Source organism: Rhipicephalus microplus, chromosome X (assembly GCF_043290135.1).
Source record: "Rhipicephalus microplus isolate Deutch F79 chromosome X, USDA_Rmic, whole genome shotgun sequence".
Taxonomy (NCBI): domain Eukaryota; kingdom Metazoa; phylum Arthropoda; class Arachnida; order Ixodida; family Ixodidae; genus Rhipicephalus; species Rhipicephalus microplus.
This window is the reverse complement of record NC_134710.1, coordinates 12524993-12549683: the sequence shown is the minus strand read 5'-3', so window position 1 is coordinate 12549683 and position 24691 is coordinate 12524993. Positions and strand designations below refer to the sequence as shown.

Genomic DNA, 24691 nt, shown 5'->3' with positions numbered 1-24691 from the left:
CGGCAGGCCTTTCAAAGTTGTGAGCGACCACCACACCTTTTGTTGGCTAGCTTAACTTGAAAGACCCTTCGGGTCGCCTTGCAGGATGGAGCCTCAGACTTCAAGAACTCGACGTGATCGTCATTTACAAGTCTGGAAGAACACACTCTGACGCCGACTGCTTGTCTCGTGCTCCCGTCGAACCACCGCTGCTCAACGGCCTGGATGAGCACAGCTTCTTTGGAACAATGACTGTCGATGACTTCACTGAGCAACAGCGAGCTGACCAGGAACTCTGAAGCCTTGTGGAATACCTCGAGGGTAGCAGCACGACTGTTCCGAATGTTTTAAAAAGAGGACTGAACTCGTCGCTCTTGCGAAAAGGAATTATTTTAAAGAAGAACTTCCCACCCCTTCGAGCCAACCACCTTCTCGTGGTTCCTTCAGCATTGAGACCAGAAGTACTCGAGGCCCTACACGACCCAACGGCTGGACACCTCGGCGTTTCCCATATGCTTGCAAGAATACAAGAAATTTACTACTGGCCACGACTTTCCGCCGACGTCACTCGCTACATCAGGACCTGCTGCGGCTGTCCACGACGAAAGACACCGCCGACTAGGCCAGCCGGACTTCTCCAGCCCATCGAGCTACCTCGCCAGCCGTTCCAGCAAATCGACATGGACTTATGGGGCCGTTCTCGACGTCAAATCCTGAAAACAAATAGATCGTCGTAGCTACTGACTACCTCACACACTACGCCGAAACAAAGGCCCTCCCCAAAGGCAGTGCCTCCAAGGTAGCAAAGTTCTTCGTCGAGAACATTGTTCTGTGTCATGGAGCTCCACAGGTCCTCATTACTGATAGAAGTAGTACAGCGTTTACGGCGGACCTAACTCAAGCAATCCTGATGTACAGCCAGACAAATCACCGCTGCACCACCGCCTACCATCGACAGACCAACGGCCTCACCGAACGTCTTAAGACCATCGCTATTATGCTGGCTATGTACGTCCTTCCTTCCGTACGTGACCTTTGCGTACGATACGGCCGTCCAAGAAACGACACAGATGACTTCGTATAAGTTGGTCTATGAAAGGAGCCTGGTAACGACACTTGACGCTATGCTTCCTAACGTCGCTGATGAAGAAAACCTTGACATCACCACCTACCTTCAGCACGCGGAAGAAGCTCATCAATTCGCTCGCCTGCACACCAAGAATCTGCAAGCGACCGACAGTTGCCGTTACAATCTTCAACAAAGCTTCATTGAGTACCAGCTCAGGAACCGAGTCTTGGTATGGACGCCAATACGCCAACGTGGACTCGGTGAAAAACTTCTGCAATGGTACTTCAGACCGTACAGAGTAGTTCGACGTCTGGGCCCACTCGACTACGAGGTTGTTCCCGACAGCATACGAACTCTGAACGACACTGTGCTCGACCTGAAGTCGTCCATGTCGTACGCCTCAAGGGATTCCATGCGCGAACCTGACGACTGTATTTTGTTGTTGTTGCTGTACTTATTGTTTATTGTCTCTATTATTTTACCTTCGTCTTTTGTTAAAGCGTCGGGACGATGGCTTTTTCGCAGGGGGGCAATGCCACAGTCCTTTCCTCAAGTTTTGTTATGATCACATTACACTACATTCAGCGCAAACCGCGCCTACGATGTTCGAGAAGCTTCGAGGCTTTAGTAAATCATTTTGTTAAGACTACACCCACTTCGGGAAAATCGCAGATTATTTGGGACCCTAAGTCGGCGCTAACGTTAACGCTGGAATATTCGATGGCAAGGGTATAAATGCCGACGCGCTTCACCGCTTGTCAGTTGATCGACGACCAACGCTACATTCGCTGCTATCAGTGCAAGTGTGCTACTGTAACCCGACTTTCCAATTACCAGGCACAGGTTTGCTCAAATAAACAGTTTCACCTGACCATCCTGCCTTCAACACCATCACGACCCCGTGACAATAGCAACCAGGGTGTAAGCTTGGGTAGAGTATGAGGTTAGGCTTCTTATTGACACAAGTTGTAGATTTGTCTATATGTGGACAATAAAGCATTGCCGTGATCAAAAACGGTTCGATATAAAAGACAATTCGATTTACCCGGGTTATATAGAGTTTAGAGTTTAGCCCTTTTAAAAAACCTGGTACACTAGATGCTAAACTATCAAAATTGAAAGTTTACCTGCATTACAGAGTCGGGAATAGGTTCCAAATGGTACTGCGTGCCATACCACTTCTCCACAGAATCTGCCTCCCCCACGAAGCGTTTGGCAACCACAGTAATCCTAAAAAACAAATTTGCAGCCATGTCTTCAATACGGCCATCCATCCATCCCATCAGCGCCTATTTTTCCACTGCTGCTGGGTAAAAATTAGCACACATGCAGGAACAGCCTTCACATTTTTACAGTAGAGTAAATCACCAAATAGTATATATAGTATTTACAATCAGTATAAGTAGCATTACGCAGTAAGCTTGTGCCATATTCTGTGATTATGAATGTGATAACATACAAGCTACTGTTACATACTATATTCACCCGTGTAATGTACACACTCGCATAATAAACGCACCTCCAACTTCAGTCGTCAGAATTTGGAATATTGTTTTCTCTGGCCTAAAAAATGCACCCCCTGCATTCATCTGCAGTTTCGCTAACCGACAGCTTCAGTTTTTTTGCTCCCCCCCCCCCCCCACTGCTGCGCACCATATTATTTTTCTTTCTATCTTTGGCAGCACGTTCCCTGTCTTTTTAATTAACGATGCGAGTGTAGAGACATCGCTGTTGATAAGCACACAGCGAGTGAAAGTCACGAAACTGCTCGCGTAACGGACAGTTGCTTCCTGTAAATACAATACTTAAAGACCCAACTACATGCAGGCAATTTTCGAGCGATGATTTCAGGCCCATAGCTGTTGCGAAGGGCCACTCACCACTATCATGTCGTATGTTTCTGGAAAACTAGAAAAAAAAATAACACTTGTCACCCAGTAAAGATCGTGACGATTTCCTCAACAAGGTAGCTACCCTTTCTACACCAACTTCTCACAGCGAGGTGGCGGTTGTATTTTGTCGTTAATCTTGTTATCAGCAGTTTGTTTTGATGCTTCGGTGGTAGCTTGCTGCAATGTCAATGGCGTCATCGCGGTCGTCGTACGAGGTTGCCACGAAAATGGTTAAGTGGGTCGTATGCATGCTTTTGGGCGCCCCTCGAGATCACAGCAGATACCACTGTTGCAGTTAAACAATTGCGAGAAACGAAAGCCTTGACATGCTTTTATGGAGTGCGCAGGCGGTGCAGGGACAGCTGCAAAAAGATACCACCTTCCAACCACCAAAGGTGAGTGAAGTGCAACGAAAAAAAGCCGTTTCCAAACAGTGTTCATGCATGTCAATCGCGAAAGATTAAGCAACCTAACTTGTTTTCTTTTTTTTGCATTATTGCAATTTTCGCTCATCCTACAGAAGTTTTCATAAAATTTGCCCCATATAATAAATCCACCCCAACTTCGCTCCAATTTTTAAAGAAAAAAAGTGCGTTCATTACGCGAGTAACTACATTCCAAAACAAATAAGAACTTGAAGCTGAGAAGTTTGAATAAAATATAATCAAACTTTCACACAAACTGTCTGTCGATGCAGAGTAAATACACACAGCTGTCTTATCACTACTGAAATGACTAATTATTTATGGCCACAGTGATGTGTCTTATTCTTAGTTCGTTACTACTATGCTTTATTACAGTGAGTATGTTACTACTTGTATAATAATCACCACTTAAGGGGGCACATGGTACTTTAAAAAAACTTCTTTATTTCTAGATAAATTTTGATGAAACTTAGCAAGTGTATGTATATGTGTGTGCTGATATCAAATGTGAAATTATTTTTTTTGTCAAGAAGAGTTTTTAAATACTAAATATTTCATGTGCCTTTTGGGAAGCAAGTTTTTGCCTATACTAAGAAAGTTACAAAGTAAATAAGCATATCAAAATAATTTGGAATCAAAGCTGGTTGAAATGCAACAAAAAATTAATGTTTAATGTTTTAAACCAACTAGAAGGAAAGTTACGGTATCTCGAACCCTTGCCAGTGAAATTCTAGCTTGAAACCTACTCGGACACAAATGTTCAATGTACCATAACTTTTGTTCAAATTTATTTAGAACATCCATTTTCGTGGCATTGCACACGGTTCCGATTTCAGATTATTGCGATATGTCAGCTTACTTTGTAGCTCTCTTAGTTAAAAAAAAATCTTGCTCCCCAAAGGCACATTGAATATTTTGTATTTTAAAACTACACCTTATACAAGAGAAATAATTGTATATTTAAAATCAGCACACATATATATACATAAGCACACCATGTCTCATCAAAATCAATCAAAAAAGAAAAAACATTTTAAAAGAGTAGTGTCTCCCCTTAAGCATTTTGAACCGAGTTCATGGTACTGGAGTCTCTCATTCACAATGGTATTGAAAGGTAACCATGAAATGCAGGGAAATAAATCGCACAGATGATGTGACTCGACAATTCTAATAGCCTGAAAAACTCACTGAACAAGATCATTGTTTAACACGCACCTCCTCCCCTGTCTGCCTCCATTCTGAACATCCTGCTCTGAATTTCGTACAGCAATGCAGCACCTTACTATCACTCGTGAACGTTGCGCCATACACATTACTCATCCGTTGATGAACTCGAACTTCCACTGCACTGTACCCCTTAGAATGCAGAAGTCTAATTACTGCAAACACTTCACTCTTCATGGCAAACTCGGTTATTCGAGGCATGTTTGCAGGCCCACTGTGTGCTCAGAACACAAGCTGCGGCCGACCTCATGCAGAGGGTGGGTATAGCAAGGAGATGGTGCAAAATGTATACACGTTGCATCATCATACTTCCCTGGTTTTTATTTAGTGGCCAATAGGATATAGCAAAAAAAAAAGCTGTGTTCTTCCATATATCTATAGATATACACACTGAACTAGTATTCAGGACACCTAGAAAAGATCTACACTTCACAGAGAACATACTACACCAAAACCCAGAAAGTGAGAGTCAAGATTCTAATGAATAAAGAAACAAAATGACAGTTAGAACTTACCGCACATTGTCAGGCCTGAGGTAATTCAGCAAATCATTAATCAAATCTGGTCGGTACTCTTCTAATAAATATGGCCCTGCAAGAACGTCTTGGAATGGAAAAAGCTGAACAAGAAAGTAAAAGTTGATTAGAATCACACACAAAGAATATATATGTACACAAATACTCTGCAGCAGCCACATGGTCTCAGACAGTATAGTAAATACCGCAGCAGGCGTAAATTATAAACATGACATCTGAAGCAGGCGACACCCCAGAAAAAGAGCGCTGGGCACATGGTGTGATCAGTGCATTCAGCAACAGTCCTATAGCCCAGGTCCACAGACCACAAAGTACTGCAACTTTTTGTCATGGTAGACTATTCAATCAAGTGGCTGAGCTATACTTCTTTTGTGCACAGTGGATAGTCTTGGAAGTGTTTAATAGAGGTACAGTATAGACTGCTGATAAGTCACCAGAGTAGTGAATATCCGCACTATAAGCGATACCATACTATAACTAAAACAATACTTTTGACAAGCTGCACGTGTGCAAGAGACAGTCACGGAATCTTACTATAGGGGCATACAACTGAGACACAAGTTTGCATTTGCAGGGACACTACAGAGAAAAACAATTTGTAGTGTATTAGTAAAATACGATTTCACAATCTTGAAAACACCACTCTCACCACGAGATTATGCTTGGTAATCGAGAAAACTTGTGAGAAGAAAATGCCAGTGGTGAGACCACCTTGAGATTCACGCACCAAACACAGTGACGTTAGATTCTCAAGGCATCTACTGGGTCCTTTGTAGCTTGTAATTGATAAAAATGAAGTAAATTGCCATCTTTGGGTGTTATGGACCTAGCGTACGAAGTTTCAGAAAATTTCATCAGGCCCATGTTGCGAAAATATGAAAAATACATTTCAATATTAGTGATCTGACGCCCAGAGATTTCGGCACAAAATTTAAAAATGAAACTTGAACCTTGATTTTCTCCGCAAATAACGGGCTGATGATAGTGAAACATATAGTGTTCTAGTTCGCGGAGTGCAGTTCATCAATTTAAACCAAGTTACTGTTGCTCTTTAGTGTCCCTTTAAATTTGAAAATGCTGAATGGTTTGCGTTCGCGGACATGCGGTGCCGACATAACAAATGCAAAAAAAAGGTGCCACAAAGAAATGACGCTAACTAACCTTCCGGATCCCCTTATTAATGTAGACTTCACCACAGCACCACAATGCACAGAAACTGTGTGTCAAATGGCAACTGAAATTTCTACACTTCTTCGATTTTTCAGATGCGTGCCCTGTGTCAAAAACAGTGGCAACCACAAACTGCCTCTCAAGTGCTACATACACAGACCCTAATTTTCGTTGAAAATGCAACAAGTGTGAAATGACTCCGTTGACTCGGCACCACATCTCAAATTAGATAGTTTGCAGCCATTATGAATGAAGCAGCTATCGTTCGTTAAGCTTAGAGCATGGATTGCAATGTGGGATGCCGTGACGAAAGGTTTGCCAAGAAAACACTAAGATCGGGCTTAGAAAATATTGCACTCACGAGCTAAACCGAGGGAAGCACGCATGAAACAAAGCTTCAGTTTGCAATCGGGAGAACTGCCGCCCAGCTATCCTGCGAAAAATCTTCTGAACTTGGAAGTTTGCGTGTTGGTGGTCAAAAGTGAAAGCTTGATGACACCTCAAAGCATTGTCACTAGTGCAAGAATCGAAATCGCATGCACAAAATCTACACTCTACGATGATGCAACTATTTTCTCGATAGAAAAAACGAAGAAAAAATGTGCTGGACGCGGGTGCCCGTTCGCAGCAGGGCGCGCATGACAGGCACCCAAAGCAGAAGCGGTAAAGGCTTCCCTGTCGCCAATGCAACCACTCCCTTTCTTCACAACCTGCACCTTCGCAGCTGCACCTCCATCACCACCCTTTTTTGCTTTACCCCCCCCCCCCCCCCTGTTACAGGATCGCTCTTTTTACATCCCCTCTTTCGTAAAGTCATCGTCACTCTGTCCCTGGCTAGCACACCTGCACTGATTGATTGATTGATTGATTGATTGATTGATTGATTGATATGTGGGGTTTAACGTCCGAAAACCACCATATGATTATGAGAGATGCCGTAGTGGAGAGCTCCAGAAATTTTAACCACCTGGGGTTCTTTAACGTGCACCCAAATCTGAGCACACGGGCCTACAACATTTCCGCCTCCATCGGAAATGCAGCCGCCACAGATGGAATTCGATCCCACGACTTGCGGGTCAGCAGCCAAGTACCTTAGCCACTAGACCACCGCGGCGGGTTAGCACACCTGCCCTGAGAAGCATGCTCTCTCCTTTGCTTCTCTGAGAATTTTCAGACCACTGCATTGTAACCAGTCTTTCATCGCGGGGGGGATTGCACAATAAGCAGTAATCATACATAGAGTCCTATGGGAGGGTAAACAGGAGTCAGAAAAAAATGCATTTTAGCCGGTACTGCACTGTAAGCAGTTACGTTAGAAATGGTCTGCACTGTATTTAAAACATTTGACTTTCCTTCAAAGTTGGTTACAAACAATGCTATTTATTGTAGCAGCAGCCTACTCTAAGAAACTGGTCTTGCTGCTGGTATAAGCAGATGGCAACTTGCAGTTTAGCAGATAAATGAAAAAAGAGTCAATTACAGTCTGAAAGCAATGCTGATTGCACACACAAAGTGGCATATAGCCTATGTTACCAAGCTTACACGAGACAGTGTTTTTTGCGACAGCAGCTGTTCATCATTACACTGACTTCATAACTCCCACAATGTTTAATTTCAGATGCAGGCTACTTATGTCACCAATATTATACATCTTCCTTTGGTAGTTCTAGTATACTAAATCGTGTTATGCTAGCGTACGTTTTTTTCAGCTCCACTTAACCTGCTGCACATGACAGAATAGATTTTTTCGGGGTAAAAATGCAAATTCTAAGTTTAGTTAACCGCATTTCACTTAGCAGGCTTTCATCAGATGGGTGCACCTTCTAGTGTGTCAGTGCCAACTGTGGCTGTTTTTCGATGCCAAAGGATCTCTCTCAAATTTGATGGGTGCATTGCCGTGCACACTCTTATTTATGCAAAACAACAGGCGCATTGAAAGATGTGCAGATTTTCTACAAATGAGTCTTAGTTATTACCTTGAGCCCCCACTAGGCATCTCACAATTACTGAACACATTATGCATGAAGTCTATTGATGCACAAACAAGGCATGCCAAGGGTTATAAACAGACAGCGAACATAAAACAAAACTTTATGGATACAGTTCACTAATGCACCTAGTGTGTCTTCATTAGTTTCCCCCATAGTTCTCGTCTGGTTCTGTGCTTCAAGGTTATCAGACATGGCTATACTTACGTGAAGCATGCCAGCCAAATCCCGCACGTAGCTCTGTGGTGTGTCTTTACCCTTGAAGCGAAAGGCCATGCGCCACAGTTCCTGTAGCTCCTGGAAAATCCAACGCTGGGGACCTTCAGCGCGCAGCATGTTCAGGTACTGAAACACTAGATGAACTATGTCGTCTGTGTGGTCTGGCACCAGCATGCAAATAGAACAATAATATTACAATTAACAAAAGGAGATAGAGCACTAGCAATACGATTTGTAAATTTTCACATCGTGACCATAAAAGCCACAAAACTCATAATACAAAAATGCTCACACAGAATTCAATGGGCAAATGCCATTATTTGTAGCAGCAACAAAACTAACATTACCAAGCTAATCCCATTCACTGCTAATCACATTACACGTGCCGCGTGACAGGGAACAGCATTGCGGAAGACAAATGAGCATGCAACTGTTGGGTTGGTGCGTACAATGTTTCAGGGCCGTTGCGATATACAGAACAAGAAAACACCGGCTTAACAGTCAAAAATGGCAGCACCCATATATGTAATTATCACCTTTTTTTTATTTCTTTTCAGTCTAGGTACATAAGTGATCTCTATTTGAACCATTTTTTAAATAATACACTTTCACATTTGTAAACTTCCAGCAATTTTGTTTAGGCAGCTATTCAACTTGTACAGCAAGAATAGGGGCATTTGTGAGTTCAATTTCATAATATTGTCCCATTATAATGAGCAGAAACTCGTAACTGGAGGTTGGCCGAACGTCAGCCTGGTCCGCTCACTGGCAAAGCGAAGCCATTATCTTCATTCGCGCACTATTCTTCCTCGTCTTTTCTATAGCGGCACATACAATTCCGCCAGAAATGATACTACGTAATACATGCCTGTCGCGAGCATTATCGCTATGCAGATGCATGAATACAAGAGAAAGCTGTGGGGGAGCCCGAACCCGTGTAGCTGCAGTGAGACGAGCTACGGATAGGGGACGTTAATCGTGCACGGTATGACTGTGTGCGGCTGAGGCTTTAGTTAGGCTTCTGCATCAGTCGTACGTAGGACGGACCCCTACAAAGTGCATAGACACACAAGCTGACGATGACTGAGGGTTTCCATTGATTGACATATGTGGGGTTGAACGTCCCGAAACCACCATATGATTATGAGAGACGCCATAGTGGAGGGCTCCGGAAATTTCGACCACCTGGTGTTCTTTAACGTGCACCCAAATCTGAGCACACGGGCCTACAACATTTCCACCTCCACCGGAAATGCAGCCGGGATTCGATCCCACGACCTGCGGGTCAGCAGCGGAGTACCTTATGATGATGATATATGGTGTTTTTTGGCGCAAGGGCCATTTGATGGCCAAAGAGCGCCAGTTCATGAGACAGGAATGTGGACAATGGTTGTGATTAGCGGCTGTATAAGGGCCATAAAATTCCTCGCAGTAAAGCGGGTAAAAACATACAAATAATTAAATCATGACCATGCCGTGAAAGGTGTGTGTGGTGTGAATAGGTGACAAAAGTTGGTGATAATGAAAAATGATGGTGGACATGTATGGCATTAGCACAAGTACCTCACACGTTAGTACCCTTGCGTGCAAGGGCCGTGAGGCAAGTGCTTTCCTGTGTAGCCACCGCAGCAAAAACCTCTCTAGAGAGGTCGTGCTACGGTATGCCCGGGTATATGATATGAAAATTATGAATTTCCTTTAAAAACGCTAATAATGATTTGTGACTAAAAAGCGGTTCCCTACCGACGAACATTGCAGGGTGTAAAGGTATATGTTGTCGGTAGGATAGTGGGAAGTGTTGTCTTTTTAGAGTGTCTAAATGTTTACATTGAATTAAAACGTGAAGCAACTGTTAATGCCTCACCACATTTATCACACAATGGTGGATCACCACCGGACAAAAGATGTGTGTGTGTCGTGTATATGTGTCCTATCCTGAGTCTTGTTAGTGTTACCTCTGTTAGACGTGATTTTGATACTGGTGGCCAATGGCCAAGGTGTGGCTTGATAATGTGTAGTTTGTTTTGTGTGTGTGTATCCCACTTGCTCTGCCAGTAGTCCCTGAGTTTTCGTTTGAGAGACGACTTAAGATCAAGGGCCGGGATTGATGTCGGTGTAATGGCGCTGCTTTCGTGGGCGGATGCAGCAAGCTGATCCGCCATCACGTTGCCTTGAATCTCACGGTGCCCTGGCACCCAGCACACAACATGTCTGTTGAGTGTGTAGAGGGTGCATAAAATGGAGTAAAGTGAAACGAAGACAGGGTTTTTTTGTTTTTTAAGACTGTGCAGAGCCGTTACCACACTGAGGGAGCCTGTATAAATTACTGCTTTTTGTATTTGTGATTGTTTGATGTGTTTAGCTGCCACAAGTATCGCGTAAGCTTCCGCTGTGAAGATACTTGTGCCTGGATGTAGAGGGCCAGCATCCGAAAACGAAGGGCCAACAGCAGCGTAGGACACAGAGGAGTTAGACTTAGAGGCATCTGTAAAAAACTCAGGACGTGTGTATTTGTGTTGAAGTTCCAAGAAGTATGTTCGAATATGGGCAATAGGCGCATGTTTAGTAACTTCTAGAAAAGACACATCGCAATCTATAGTCTGCCACTGCCACGGTGGCGGGTATGCTACAGGAGCCATTAAACTGCGTTCGAGTGACACTCCAGCGTCCTCAGCTAGACCCTTCAGGCGAACTGAGAAGGGCTGCCTCATTGAAGGCCTGTTTTGAAAAAGAATGGAGTTCGACAAGTCATTAATAGTAGAGTATGAGGGGTGCCTCTTGTCTGCTTTCACCTTAAGGAAATATACAAAGGACATGTAGGTTCTTTGCAGATGAAGCGACCACTCATTTGACTCAACGTAAAGGCTTTTTACGGGGCTGGTGCGAAAAGCACCCGTAGAAAGGCGGATGCCCGAATGGTGCACGGGATCCAGCATCTTCAAGGCACTTTGAGTAGCTGACTGATAGACAACGGCCCCATAATCTACGCGGGTGCGAATAAGGCTTCTATGCAGGTTCATGAGGCATTTCCTGTCACTACCCCACGTAGTACGTGACAACACTTTTATAACATTCATGGCTTTTAAACATTTTGTTTTTAAATACTTTATGGGGGGTACGAAGGTCAGCTTGTTGTCCAAGATTAAGCCTAAGAATTTATGCTCGGCTTTGACGGACAGTTGTTGCCCGTTCAGTTGAATGTCGGGTTCCGAGTGCATGCCTCTCTGTCGAGAGAACAAGACACACGTACTTTTTTGTGGGTTAAGTCGAAATCCGTTTTCATCTGCCCATTTGGAGATCTTATTTAAACCCAGCTGAACCTGCCGCTCACACATGGCCAAGTTGCATGACTTGAAGCCAAGCTGAACGTCGCCGACATATGTACAATAGAACATATTGCGGGGAATGGACAAGTGCAAAGAATTCATTTTAATAATAAAAAGTGTGCAACTAAGCACACCACCTTGTGGCACGCCTGTTTCCTGGACAAATGTTTGGGAGAGCACACTGCCCAGACGGACACGGAATGTCCGGTTTGACAGGTAACTTTCGATTATATGAAACATTCTTCCGCGCACACCAACGTGGGACAGGTCTCTTAGAATTCCGTAACGCCATGTAGTATCATAAGCCTTTTCGATATCGAGGAACACAGAGAGAAAATATTGTTTATGGACGAACGCGTCTCTGATCTGTGCCTCGATATGAACAAGGTGGTCTGTGGTGGATCTACTTTCTCGAAACCCGCACTGAAATGGGTCGAGCAAATTATTTGTTTCAAGAAAATGTACAAGTCGGCAGTTTATCATTTTTTCGAAGACTTTGCACAAGCAGCTTGTAAGTGCTATAGGCCCATAACTCGAGGGTAAAAAAGGGTCCTTGCCCTCTTTCAAAATGGGAATAACAATAGCCTCTTTCCAGGAGGTAGGAATAGTGCCAGAAGACCAAATAGCATTGTACAAACAAAGTAAGGTTTTTCGGGTTTCGTTTGGTAGGTTTTTTAACATTTCATACATCACACGGTCAGGACCTGGGTGCAGAAGTACTGCAGGAGTTTAGAGATGTTCGGAGCTCCGCTAGACTGAAAGCTTGGTTATATGTCTCGTATCTAGTGGATTTGTGTTCGAGTTTTTGCTTTTCTAATCTTGTTCTGTATTTTTGGAAAGTGTCAGTATAGTGGGACGAGCTGGATACCCGTTCAAAATGTGCCCCGAGGAAGTTTGCCTGATCTTCCAAGGTATCACCTTGAGTGTTTACGAGTGGAAGTGTGTGTACTTGTTTCCCTGCTATCCTACCGACCATGTTCCAGACTTTGGCCTGTTGTGTGTAAGAATTGATCCCTGACAAAAACTTCTGCCAGCTTTCTCTTCTGGCCTGCCGACGCGTTCTCCTAGCTTGAGACTTTATTTTCTTGAAGGTGTCAAGATTTTCGGCTGTCGGTGAGTTCCGAAGCAGCCTCCAAGCTCTGTTTTGCTGTTTGCGCGCGTTTCGGCATTCAGAGTTCCACCATGGCACACGCCGTTTTCCAGGGTGTCCATTTGTTTGTGGGATGCATTTTGTTGCAGCATCAATTAAAAACGCTGTGAAAAAGTTGACAGCAACATCAATGTTCAAAGTACATATGTCATTCCAACCTAGACGAGCGATGGTATAAAACTGTTCCCAATCGGCTCTGTTTATGAGCCACTTGGGAACACGTAGTGGAGACTCAGTTACTGTATTTGTGCTCAAAACTACGGGGAAGTGGTCACTTCCGTACAGATTGCTGACGACTTTCCACTGGAGTAGAGACACAAGAGATGGAGATACTATGCTTAGGTCTATGGAGGAATAGGTGTTATTGGCGAGATTATAATAGGTTGGTTCTTTTCGATTTAGGAGACACGCGCTCGACGAGAGAAGAAACTGTTCGATCAGTCGACCTCCCGCGTCATATCGAGAGTCACCCCATAGCTTGCTGTGCGCATTAAAGTCTCCAAGAAGAACATAAGGTTCCGGAAGTTGATCAATTAAGGAGTGTAAATCACGTTTTTGCAGCTGATAGCTAGGAGGAATGTAAATAGTGCAGATTGTGATCAGTTTATCAAAAAGAAGTGCTCGAACAGCCACTGCCTCAAGGGAAGTTTGTATTTGTAAGTGTGTGCATGCAGTTCCTTGTTTCACTATGATGGCAACACCTCCGGATGATGTCATGGCATCATCACGGTCCTTTCGAAAAATAACGTGTTTACGAAGAAAATTTGTGTGTTTTGAATTAAGGTGTGTTTCTTGTACACACAGCACTTTTGGTGAGTGTTCGTGTAAGAGTTCTTGGATGTCGTCAAGGTTTCTGAGAAGGCCCCTGACGTTCCATTGTATAATTTGAGTGTTCATGGTGAATGTAAAATAATGCTGTGTGTACGAAAAGCGAGTGGCTGTTTAGACGGGGGAGTTTGAGTTCACTTAACAGGGCCACCACCAGGCCCTGTTATTTGCTTTTTTGTTTTCTTGGCGCGCTCCAAGGAGCCACGCCGCTCTTTCGGCACCAAGGGTGCCGACGTATCCATTGCCTCCTCGGAGGCACTGGATGCCCGCACGTGCGGGCTGTTAGTTCGGATTACGGGCCTCGCCTGGTGAGGGGAGGCCTTGAGACCCGAGGACTCTGGAGTCTCCGGTCTCTGTTTGGGAGTAGGCGGTGTAGCCTGGGCTACAGCCACCTTGGGGGCAGGTGCCACAACCACCGGATCGGTATGCGCAGGCCGAAGGAGTGGCGAGGGCTGGTGCGGCGGTGCCCCCTGACGCGCCGCATCAGCATATGTTGCGCCGTAAAATGGCGACACTCTTCGTCTTGCTTCTTTGAATGTGATGTTTTCTTTGACTTTAAGAGTGATTATTTCTTTTTCTTTCTTCCAGTTAGGACACGAACGCGAATACGCGGCGTGTTCCCCGTCACAATTCACGCAGTGAGGCGTATAACACAGTTATCAGATGGGTGGCCGTGGCTACCACATCTTGCACAAGTTTCCTTACCCCGGCAGTTCTGCGAGCCATGACCAAATCGTTGACATTTGAAACACCGTCTTGGATTGGGAATGTAGGGACGGACAGATAGTTTGATGTAGCCTGTGTCTACAGATGAAGGCAGTGTGCTAGCTGCGAAGGTGAGTATTAAATGTTTGGTAGGTATTTCTTTGTTTTCTCGTCTGATGACGATTCGTTCCACATCTGTGACATTTTGCTCTTTCCACCCTTCAAGCAGTTCCTGTTCAGACATTTCAAGAAGGTCTGCTTCTGAAACAACTCCGCGTGAGGTGTTCATTGATCTATGAGGTGAAACAGATACTGGGATATTACCAAATGCTACGAGACTGCCAATTTTTTCATAGTGGTGTTTTTCAGGCAGCTCAAGGAGAAGGTCTCCGCTAGCCATTTTTGTAACCTTGTATCCTGGGCCAAAGACCTCAGTCAGAGATTAAGCAACAAGAAATGGAGATATGGCTCTGGCTTGTTTTGTTGGGTTTTCGCTGTGCACAACATGGAATTTGGGAAAACACTGTCTGGGTTGGCTGAAAATTGAGATGTCATCGGTGCGTCCCCTCTTAGGTGGAGGACGATCTAGTAGACGGGGAAATGCAGGTGTTCCCATAGTAGTGTACTTTTTTTTCGGCAGCAATGGCGACCTCTCACCATGGAGTCCAACCAGGGGACGCTGAAGCACTTAATTGCATAAGGATGCAGACGCCAGCCGTACATTGCCACTATAACCAAATATAACTACTCAAGGTTGAGTAATTACACAAGGTTAACCCTTGCCGCCAGGAAAAATCGGAAGTAAATGGAAGAGAGAAGAAGACAGGATAGATTTAAAGACGAGAGAAGACTAAGATGTAGGAAGAGAGAGATAGGAAAAGGCGACTGCCAATTTCCCCTGGGTGGGTCAGCCCAGGGGTGCCGTCTACGTGAAGCCGGGGCCAAAGGGGTGTGTTGCCTCTGCCGGGGGGCCTTAAAGGTCCAATCACCCAGCATTGGCTCAACCCCCAGGATCCCCTTTTCCCCGGACACAGCAAAGCCATGCACGGCTAGGCGTGGGAGGGAGCCGAAACTCCCTCGTTAGCTCGGGTCCGTGGTGTCGCTACACACCAAACGCCTACTTGCGCAGGCCCCCCTGCGGGGAGCCGAGTACCTTAGCCACTTGACCACCCATCGGGGCGACTGAGCGTTCCCAAAGTCACGCATAGGTTTAACGGGTAGTCACTGTTGGTAGAATGGTTTCATCCTGGAAATGTGGATGATGTCTGGCTGCGGTAAGCGACAGGATCGACGTGCTGTATCTTTGGAAATAATTTCATAGTTCATTTCACTGCGACGCAGGAGAACTCTATAGGAACCAAAGTAGCAGCGCAATAGCTTTTCTGAACAGCCCCGTTGGTGAATGGGGGGTCCACAGCCAGACTTGATGGCCGGGTTAGTAAATAACCATGGCAATGATGATCCTTGTACCGCTGGGAGTCGACGCATTAGTGGTTATAGATTCTTTCAAGTACGAGCTTGCAAGCTGCGCACGCGAGTCAGATGAGTGTTCGTTTGTGTTGACATTAACGATGCACCTGTCAGGTAGGAGCATGACATCCAGCATAGTGGCTGCCTCCTTGTCATGAAGCAAACGGAACAGTGTGAACCCCATAGTTTCTTGAACAGCAGTGTTGTATGTGAACGTGATGTATGGCAAAATGTCACCCCAGTTCTTATGGCCGCAATCAATGTACATGGAAAGCATGTCAGTAATCGTCTTGTTTAGCCTCTCTGTAAGGCTGTTGCTTTGCGAGTGATATGCAGCTGTTTTCCTAGGTGCGGCTCCACTTAGCTGCAGGACATCCTCCATCATCTGGGCAGTAAAGGCTGTTCCCCAATCAGTTATGACTGATGGCGCTCCGTGGCGGAGAACGATGTTTTTCATGAAAAAGTGTGCAATCTCACTGACGATGTCTCATGGTAGTGCTTTGGTTTCACAATATTGTGTCATATAATCAGTGGAAAAGCTGATTCAGCGGTTTCCATCGTGAGCCTTGGGGAAAGGTCCGAGCGGGTCCATACCAATCTGTTGGAATGGTTGTGCTGGCGGGACAATAGGCCTTAGAAAACCGGCTGGGCGCTGAGGTGGTGCTTTACGGCGCTGGCACTCAGGACACGTCCTAACATAATGCTGCACATCCTGTGCGAGTTTTAGCCAGCAGTAGTGCTGCCGAATCTGAGCCAAGGTGCGTGTGAATCCAAAGTGGCCGGACGAAGAATCATCATGACGGGTCGATAAAATATCTGCATGTAGCACGGATGGAACAATGAGCAGGTGTTCAGTCACGTAGTGGTTGAAGTTCTGATAAAGAACATTGCTGCGCAGACAAAAGGACAATGGCAAACGCTGTTGGAGGGCACGAATCACACCCTTGAAGATAGTCGATAAATAGTTGATATGCGAAATGCGCGGTGCCATCTCGTGCACAAATTTAGAGTTAGGTCTGCCATCTTGATAGCGCCAACGAAGCGGAGACTCCGCTCAGTCCTCTGCCATACGGCGTACACGACGAAACCCGCACGGATTCAGAAAGCGCGAAAGAGTGTTCTCTTGCACAAATCGACCAACATCGGAAATGCCAACACACTGTTGTGTACCCTGTTGTAAACAGTGAGGACCTAAGCATCCTGGCGAGAATAAGGTGCGTGTATGTTGCTTCACACGCATCGTTGCTGTGTTGTTTATACGCAAGCAGACGACAAAGCGAACGAACGCCTTTCCCTGAAAGACGTGCAACGGTGTGGAGAAAAAAAAACAACGAAAGGGCAACTTTCTTTTCTTTCTTTTTGTTGAAACGCCGACGCTGCAGGTTTACAAGCATGCCCAGAGGCGAGGGCAACACGGGAGGGCAAGGTCAGCGAGGCAGAGTGGGAGTTGCGAGGCAGGAAGCATGGGTGCGGAAAACCTGAGACAGCGAGAGAGCAGAAAACAAAACGTGAGGAATTTTCTTTTTTAGAACTTTTTTTTCTTCGAAAGAGGCGATGACAGCCGAGAGACGCTTGGGGTTTTTCTTTGGAGGCCTTGTTTTTTCAGTCGTGTTCATCTCTTTTCAGTGATTACTTATCGTGTCCGCAAAGCAAGTCGGCGTTCGCACTGCGGTGATACTACAAATGAGTTCATCTCTGCTTGCGACGAAGAAGCGAAAGCAGTTTTCGCTAAGTGAGACAATGGATATTCTTCGGCAACTGGAAGGCAAAAAGCAGGCTGTTGTGACCAAAGAACCGAATCGCACCACTGAAAAGTGGATGAGCTGGGGGTCTTCGCGCTGCAAAGTTCGTGCTGCTTGCTTTAAAAAAAAAAAAAGTCACATACTTCTTTAATGTAAACGAACATTTTTTGGTGTTTACTTGTGCATTTGTTTTTTTTTCTCTTGAAGAATGAGTTCAAAGACCCACCGTTGTAAAGGTAAGTCGTTTCGGTGAGTGAAAAATAAGTATTTATGGTTAATTTACGAGCTTTCTCTATAACGACCTTTCAATATAACGAACAAATTTCCGCGGTCTCCTGAAGTTCATTATACCGAAATTTCACTGTATATAGGTAGTCTAGCTAGAGGTATTGCTGCTTGCCAAACGTCGCCTTCAAAATACAAGTGCTTACCTTAGAAAAAACCTTACAAACGACGGTATTTTTGATACCGAAACTAGAAAAAAACCGACGCATTTATGGGTAACTGAAAGTGACATGAATGACAGAGGAATCGTCTGCTTCGCGCTCCTCTAGCACGCACATCGCGGCCACACCTTAGTTTTTTTTTTTTTTTAATGTCAACCAAACAAAGCTGCTTGAACATGCACTGTGAGGGAAAGATTGTGATGGAAGTGTGTCAATGCCTGAATAGACTACGACAACCCGCCTGGCCCGTCTCGAGGGCCGAGGAACAGCAACGCAGCAACGACATCCGGCCAAGCCCGAAACGCGTGAGCGTGTTGGTTCTCTGAACTCACTCCTAAAGACGCTTGTAGTGTTCATTACCTTTCTATGCTTTGTATCTTGTGTTGTTTGCCTAATTCTGTGTTCTGATAGTTCTTTCTCCGTGGCTCTAATATATGTTTGTGTGCCATGCCACTTGCGTCCTGTTCCTTGCAGCCCTAACAAGCTTGCTCCTCGAACTTGTTTCATAACAAGCATGGATAGACGCATGCTCCTAGAGGTTATTCGATATTGTTTTTCTTGCAGGACACAGCTGGCGGCCTTTTGCTTGCGGCACATATACAAACTTACAGGCTGTAGTGACAATCGGTACAACTAGGTTAAATGCTCTGTGCATGAAGTCGTCATCTTTGAAGTGCGTTGAGTGAAGTGCAGCTCCCTTGGATGGCTTCCAAACCTTTCGCGTGACTGCGATAGTCCACAGGTTCCAGATCTTTACGCCTTTAGGAAAAATGTGAAAGCTGATCCCCGCCGTGGCATACATGCTCAAGCAGCCTACGACCACGCATTGCATTGGCATCGTACTTCAGAATTTTCCGAGTCAACCGCTCGCGGACGGGCGTCCCACAGAAAAGAGATTCAGCGGCAGGGAGGATGGCTCGCAAGGAGCGATGCTCTTCAGTTTTCGTCATGCTCGGTTCTGTACAATTTGACTGGGCACACCGCTAAAGCTTCGTGTCGTCTGCTTGCTGGCAATTAGAACAATTATAATTTAAATATGTGACAGCTAGATTTTTCACTGTCATTATCATAACTTACCTTCAATGTACTACGCATTTCTGACCGATTTCACTCAAGTCAAATTTCGTTGCAGTTGGCTTTTAACTATGTAATTTGGTTCAAAGCAAACAGTGGTATATACATGGGCGTTGCAATGTTGATTTATAACCAGTTACGGGTGGTTACCGATACAAAAATACAAGAAATAAGACGTAAATGTGATGAAGAATAAACACATTACTTGTTGATGTGAAGTAGCAGATGCTCAACAAGGGCGAATGCCTGAACTTTGCTCACTGTAAAATAATTATATCTGGAACTGTGTTTTGCTCAGCAAGCATGTGGGTTGCCTACACCCTATAGCTTTGGTAGTGCTCAACGGTACTGGTGAGATGGAGGATAGGTAAACTTATGTACTTCACTAACATTGGTCCCAAGTTAGCCGACCGTATTCAAGCTACTGAAAGCAATGTCGATTGCCCAGTCATTCATGCGAGGTTTTGCTTGGATCAAATAGGGGAACATACCATAACCTCAATTATATCAGGTATGCCTTGTTACAGAGCTACTGGCCACGATGGCATTACCGCGAAAGCATTGAGCATATGAATGTTCTAGCCATGAGCACTAAAAGTCATCAAAACCTGTTATTTACGCCGATGACACCGCGCTATTATTCTCAGGGAAAACCCTTTGTGAACTGCAGAGCACAATAAATAGAGAGTTATCAAATGTATCCCCTTGGTTTGCAAGTAATAAATTAACCTTAAGGGGGGAGGTGGCTTTGAAAAAAAACTTTTTTATTTGTTGACCTACAGCAATGAAATTTGGCATGCATACTCATAAGTGTCTAGAATAGGGAAATATGCAGTTTCATCATGATAGCTTCAGTAGTTCTCAAGTTACATAATGCTACACGATCCAATTACATGGTCTGCTCGTGGAAAGCCTAGCGCTGCAACAAAACATGCCAGGAAGCTGCGAATGATGTTGATCTTTACTCAAAAGAAAGCTACAGGGTATGACACTCTCGGAATTTTTAAATAAGTTCTCGTTTTTTTTTTAGAGATCATCATGGCTGCCGACACACATTGTCAGAAACAATGGCACGGACAAATCATCGTCTAGAAAAATAACACGGCCACGAAACAGAAATTGAAGATTGCTGTACCCACAAGCAGTGTTCAGGGATTCAGGGAAAAAAAAAACAGAATCAAAATCGGTCCAGTCATTCTCGTGCTACTCTTTCCACGAGCGATGCACAATGTCCAAAACACACTTGTGAGAAAAAGCCTGTCGAAGTTTTCGACAGGCTTTTTTTCAATGAACTTTTTTGTTTCTCGTTGAATATTGATGAAAATTGGCACAGACACTAAGAATAACCTCACAGTGCTTTCATAAAAATTTTGAAGCGATACTACAAATACTTTACGAGAAACAAATTATTTTTTCACTGAACCATGTGAAGGGGCTGAGCATAATGTCAAAAAAAAAAAAACAGTATTGAGAAAGCTGCGTTTAAAGTTTCAACTTTTCTTTACGTCTCTAAGACACCTAAAAATTGTGATCTCAGGTTTGTCTTGTGATATTTGACTTCTTTTCATGATTTACTCCTTTTCATGAGTTACAAAGAACAAGTATGAATTTCAAACCAAGTTCTTTGTATGAAGGAGTGGTGTGATAAGTATGACAGAAAAGATTGTAATTGAATGAAACCATATACTGAAATTATTAAACATACTTTTTTGTGCTGAAGTTGTAATTAGCGTAATTAAGTACTTGATTACAAATATTCACTGAACTTTTTTTTATTTGGAGAGAAGTTTATTGCATCAGAAAAATGGATCACACCATGACGGCCTATGCCTTCTTTCCAAATAACAAAGTTATGGGCAGGAGACTGGTGGCACGGGAATTTCTAGCAGTATAATTAATGACACGAAACGGGCATATAAAAATTCGTGCCCCTGATTCACACATGCTCTTTCGCCGCTCTAGCCGTGAAACGCATCATCATACAGCCGGTCGCGGAAATTCTAATCTACAGCAATTCATTAACCTCGGAACATTCATAGACGTTCGTGGAGATATCAAGCACGGCTCCAAGCACGTCTGAATCGCATTACAAAAGCTTACTGACGGCACTCCATATGACCGTGGGGTGCGCGGCCGCGTGGACAGTGCAGCCGGCGCGTAATGCACTTGCCGGCGGCGTTCGATGACGATCCGCGAAATGAGTAACTACGAAGACAAAAGATCGGCACGCACTGCACTTGGCATCGCATTTTCGAATGACGACGCGCGAAACTGCTAGCCGCTGTTCCGAGCGATCCTTGGCAGTGAAGGGGGGGGGGGGGGAGGGGGGGGTGACGAGCTTGACTGTGTTGTCCGCTGCCGATGCGTAAAATGCCCGTACAATATTCGGAGGAGCTAGCGAGTGATGTGGTACATTCCTTGCGAAGAAGCGCGTCACCAAGAGTGCGCTTGCGCGTCGTTCCTGCCCGCAGTCTCGCTGTCAGCGGAGTTAGGCCTAAAGGCGACTCCGATGACGCGCCGCACTCGTAGACCGCCGCGCGCCCGCTCGTAGTCATCTGATCGTGCATCCGGTGCGGCCACTCGTAGTAATCAGATCGTGCCGCCGCTTACAGCTTCGTTGCTTGCGAAGAAACACGTCGCCACGAATGCGCTAGCGGGTCGTTCCTGCCCGCAGTCGGCGGAGTTAAGCCCAAACTCCATACGCGCGAAAATGCACGCGACAGCGACGAGCGACGCTATGAGCGACGAAACATGGCGTTCGCGCGACGTGTCGCGTGCTCGTTTTCGCGCGATCGCTCGGTTCTCCAGATTTGGAAACCGTCGCTCATCGCCCGGAAGTGCTGGGCTCAAGCAGCCAATAGCGAAAAACCGGAAAAGACGAAGACTACATAGGTGCACGTGACCCTGCCCGAGTCACGTATGCGCAACAAGAAATAACGCAATGTTTATTACGCATGCGCATATAAAAAATGCTGCAAGGCAATAATAAACACTTTCCGTTTCATTACACAACAATATATCTTATTTTTAAATTGGAAACCGCTCGCTACGCGGTTTTCTTGGTGCTAGTTGACGGCCTCATGCCAGCAACAGTGGAATTCGCTCGCCGAAGCCGTCGCGTGAATGGAGTTTGCCTGCGCGAGCGACTGATCGCGCGACGCCGATCTACGTCGCGTCGCTCGTCGCTGTCGCGTGCATTTTCGCGCTTATGGAGTTTGGGCTTTAGGGCTAAAAACGACTTCAATGACGCGCGGCGCTCGTAGACCGCGCTGACGCTCGTAGTAACCTGATTGCGCATCCGCTTACTGCTCGTAACTAAAGCGTAGTTATATCTTAAGTGATTATCAAGCCGTGAACACGTCACGAAGTGGCGATTTTCGAGAGCCATGTCCTCGCGACGCACAAGCAGCAGACGACGATCTCCCGGAGCGAGCATCGGGCCAATGGCGAGGCGAGCTGAGGCAACATGGCGGCCACGGCCAATCAAGGGCCTCAAAACGACCTTCAAACATTTGCTTTTTGCTCGCTTGTTGTTAAAGGGAGGAGCCAGCTGAGGCGGGAAAGTTAAACACAGAAAAATGCTCTTTCCTATGAGCCCAAGAAGCCGGCTCCCGGCCCAAGCATAGCGAAGCTATTTTTTGAAAATCGCCGTTTTCTCGCCATTTCCAGAAATATTTTTCCTACCTAGGTGGGTGAAACGAATTTCCCGAAGCACTTCTGCGCGGTTTTCAGTGTAGATATTTTGGAACCAGATAGAAAAAGGGTTCCAAAAACTGAAAACTTGAGTTTCAAAAAATCGATTTTTTTGCCATTTTTCGCGATCCCAAAGCCGCGTCCCCCCTTAAATGAAGACAAGACAAAGTACAGAGTTCCACTTCTGTTATGCTAAGTGTGACAGAATAGACATGCAAATTCAGTTTGTAGGTGGAACCATAGAACAAGTACAGATTATAAAATATTTAGGGGTATTATTGGACTCTTACCTTGAACTGGAGACCACACATATCTAGTACTATATGCACCAAATTAGCTTCAGCCTGCTTTTTGCTAATGAAAAGCAGAGATTGTCTTAATCTTAACATACTGAAAATTGTTTACTTATCAATATTTCACTGCCACATCATATACTATTCTGAATCATGCATGGTCTGGCACATGTAAACATACTTAGATCCCAACATTCGCCTACAGAAAAGGGCCTTACGCATTACAACATAGACAAGACCGCACGATGATAATAGCTTGCCTTTCACAACTCGGTATACTACCATTCTCTATAGCATGCGAAATGAAAGTGGCCATTCTGGTGAACAATATTTTACGTGGGAATCACTTGCTATCACCAAGCCTGTTCATTGTGCCTAATCACAATGCAACGCAAGGAACGCAACAAATAGAAATATCAATCTACCAGCTACTCGCAACTCGTACGGCCGACTGCTCGAGTTTCATGGCGCCAAAATTTGGAACGCAGTGCCCACTAGAGTGAAAATGGCTAGTCATTTCAAACCTGCTGTGAAAAAGCTGTACCTCTCAAAACTTAAGTGATTTACCCCCAACTTCCTTGAGTCTCAAATGTTTCACACTGTGGTAATTATTTCTTTTTGGAGCTATTGTACAATGCACTCCTTCCTTTTGTTTGATGTTTGAGTTTATGTATTTTGCCTCACTATTAGTATTCTATTACTGATAATTAGATATTGACATGACGTTGTAGCTGCTATGTTTATATAGACTATGGGCCTACACTAGCCTTTGGCTACTGGCCCAACAGTTCTTTGTACAAGAATACTGTATGAATAAAAAATTGTATTGAATGTGAAGCCATTGCCCTTCCAAGTAATAATTCCCTGCGACTCAAACTTCAAGGCGAGTCAAGATTTATGCTCACCAATCAAGCAGATTGCCTGGCTCTCATTTGATGGGCATAACAGTTTATTTCTGTACTATGAATTGAGAAGTGTGGCTATACTTGTATATAGTCTGCCTGTTTTATGCAATAAACTACAGATAATAAACTACTAAAGCTAGCATTGGCATTCATTGAGTATACAACACTATGCTTCATCAACAAGCCCAAAAAACAACTATTGCATTCTATAAAACAAAGCCTGCCAAACTAGAGCAATGAGTAGCTGATCTAGCATAAAAGTGCGGCCTGTGGGTCCTGTGGATGTGGCACTTAGATTCATTGTGAACTTGATTAGAGAGAGAGGCATCAAAAACATAAAACATGTGTAGAGTGACAAAAATGTGGGCTTGCTAAGACGGCGAAGAAGACGTTTGTTGTGGCAGAGGCTCATGCTGCTGCAGCTGCTGTTGAAACCGCTGGCTGCTGTCTCGCTGCTGTTCGGCCCATTAAACGGTTGCATCACCCCGGCGTGGCGTCTAACAGTATTCTTACATTTGGTGGAGAGTGCTGGTTGTCTCAAACTGGAACTCCGTTCC

The 24691-nt window shown here is 44.9% G+C and overlaps 1 protein-coding gene across 1 annotated transcript in view; it reads right to left on the bottom strand.

Annotated features, from left to right (window-relative positions):
- The window catches only part of Ide (Insulin degrading metalloproteinase), a 212598-nt gene that overhangs the window by 136316 nt on the left and 51591 nt on the right, over nucleotides 1–24691 (bottom strand). The window contains exons 11-13 of the mRNA XM_037426592.2: nucleotides 8491–8663; nucleotides 5105–5208; nucleotides 2176–2278 (exon numbers count right to left, since the gene is read on the bottom strand). Of these exons, the coding sequence (XP_037282489.2) occupies nucleotides 2176–2278; nucleotides 5105–5208; nucleotides 8491–8663 (380 nt within the window). The remainder of the gene's footprint in view (nucleotides 1–2175; nucleotides 2279–5104; nucleotides 5209–8490; nucleotides 8664–24691) is intronic.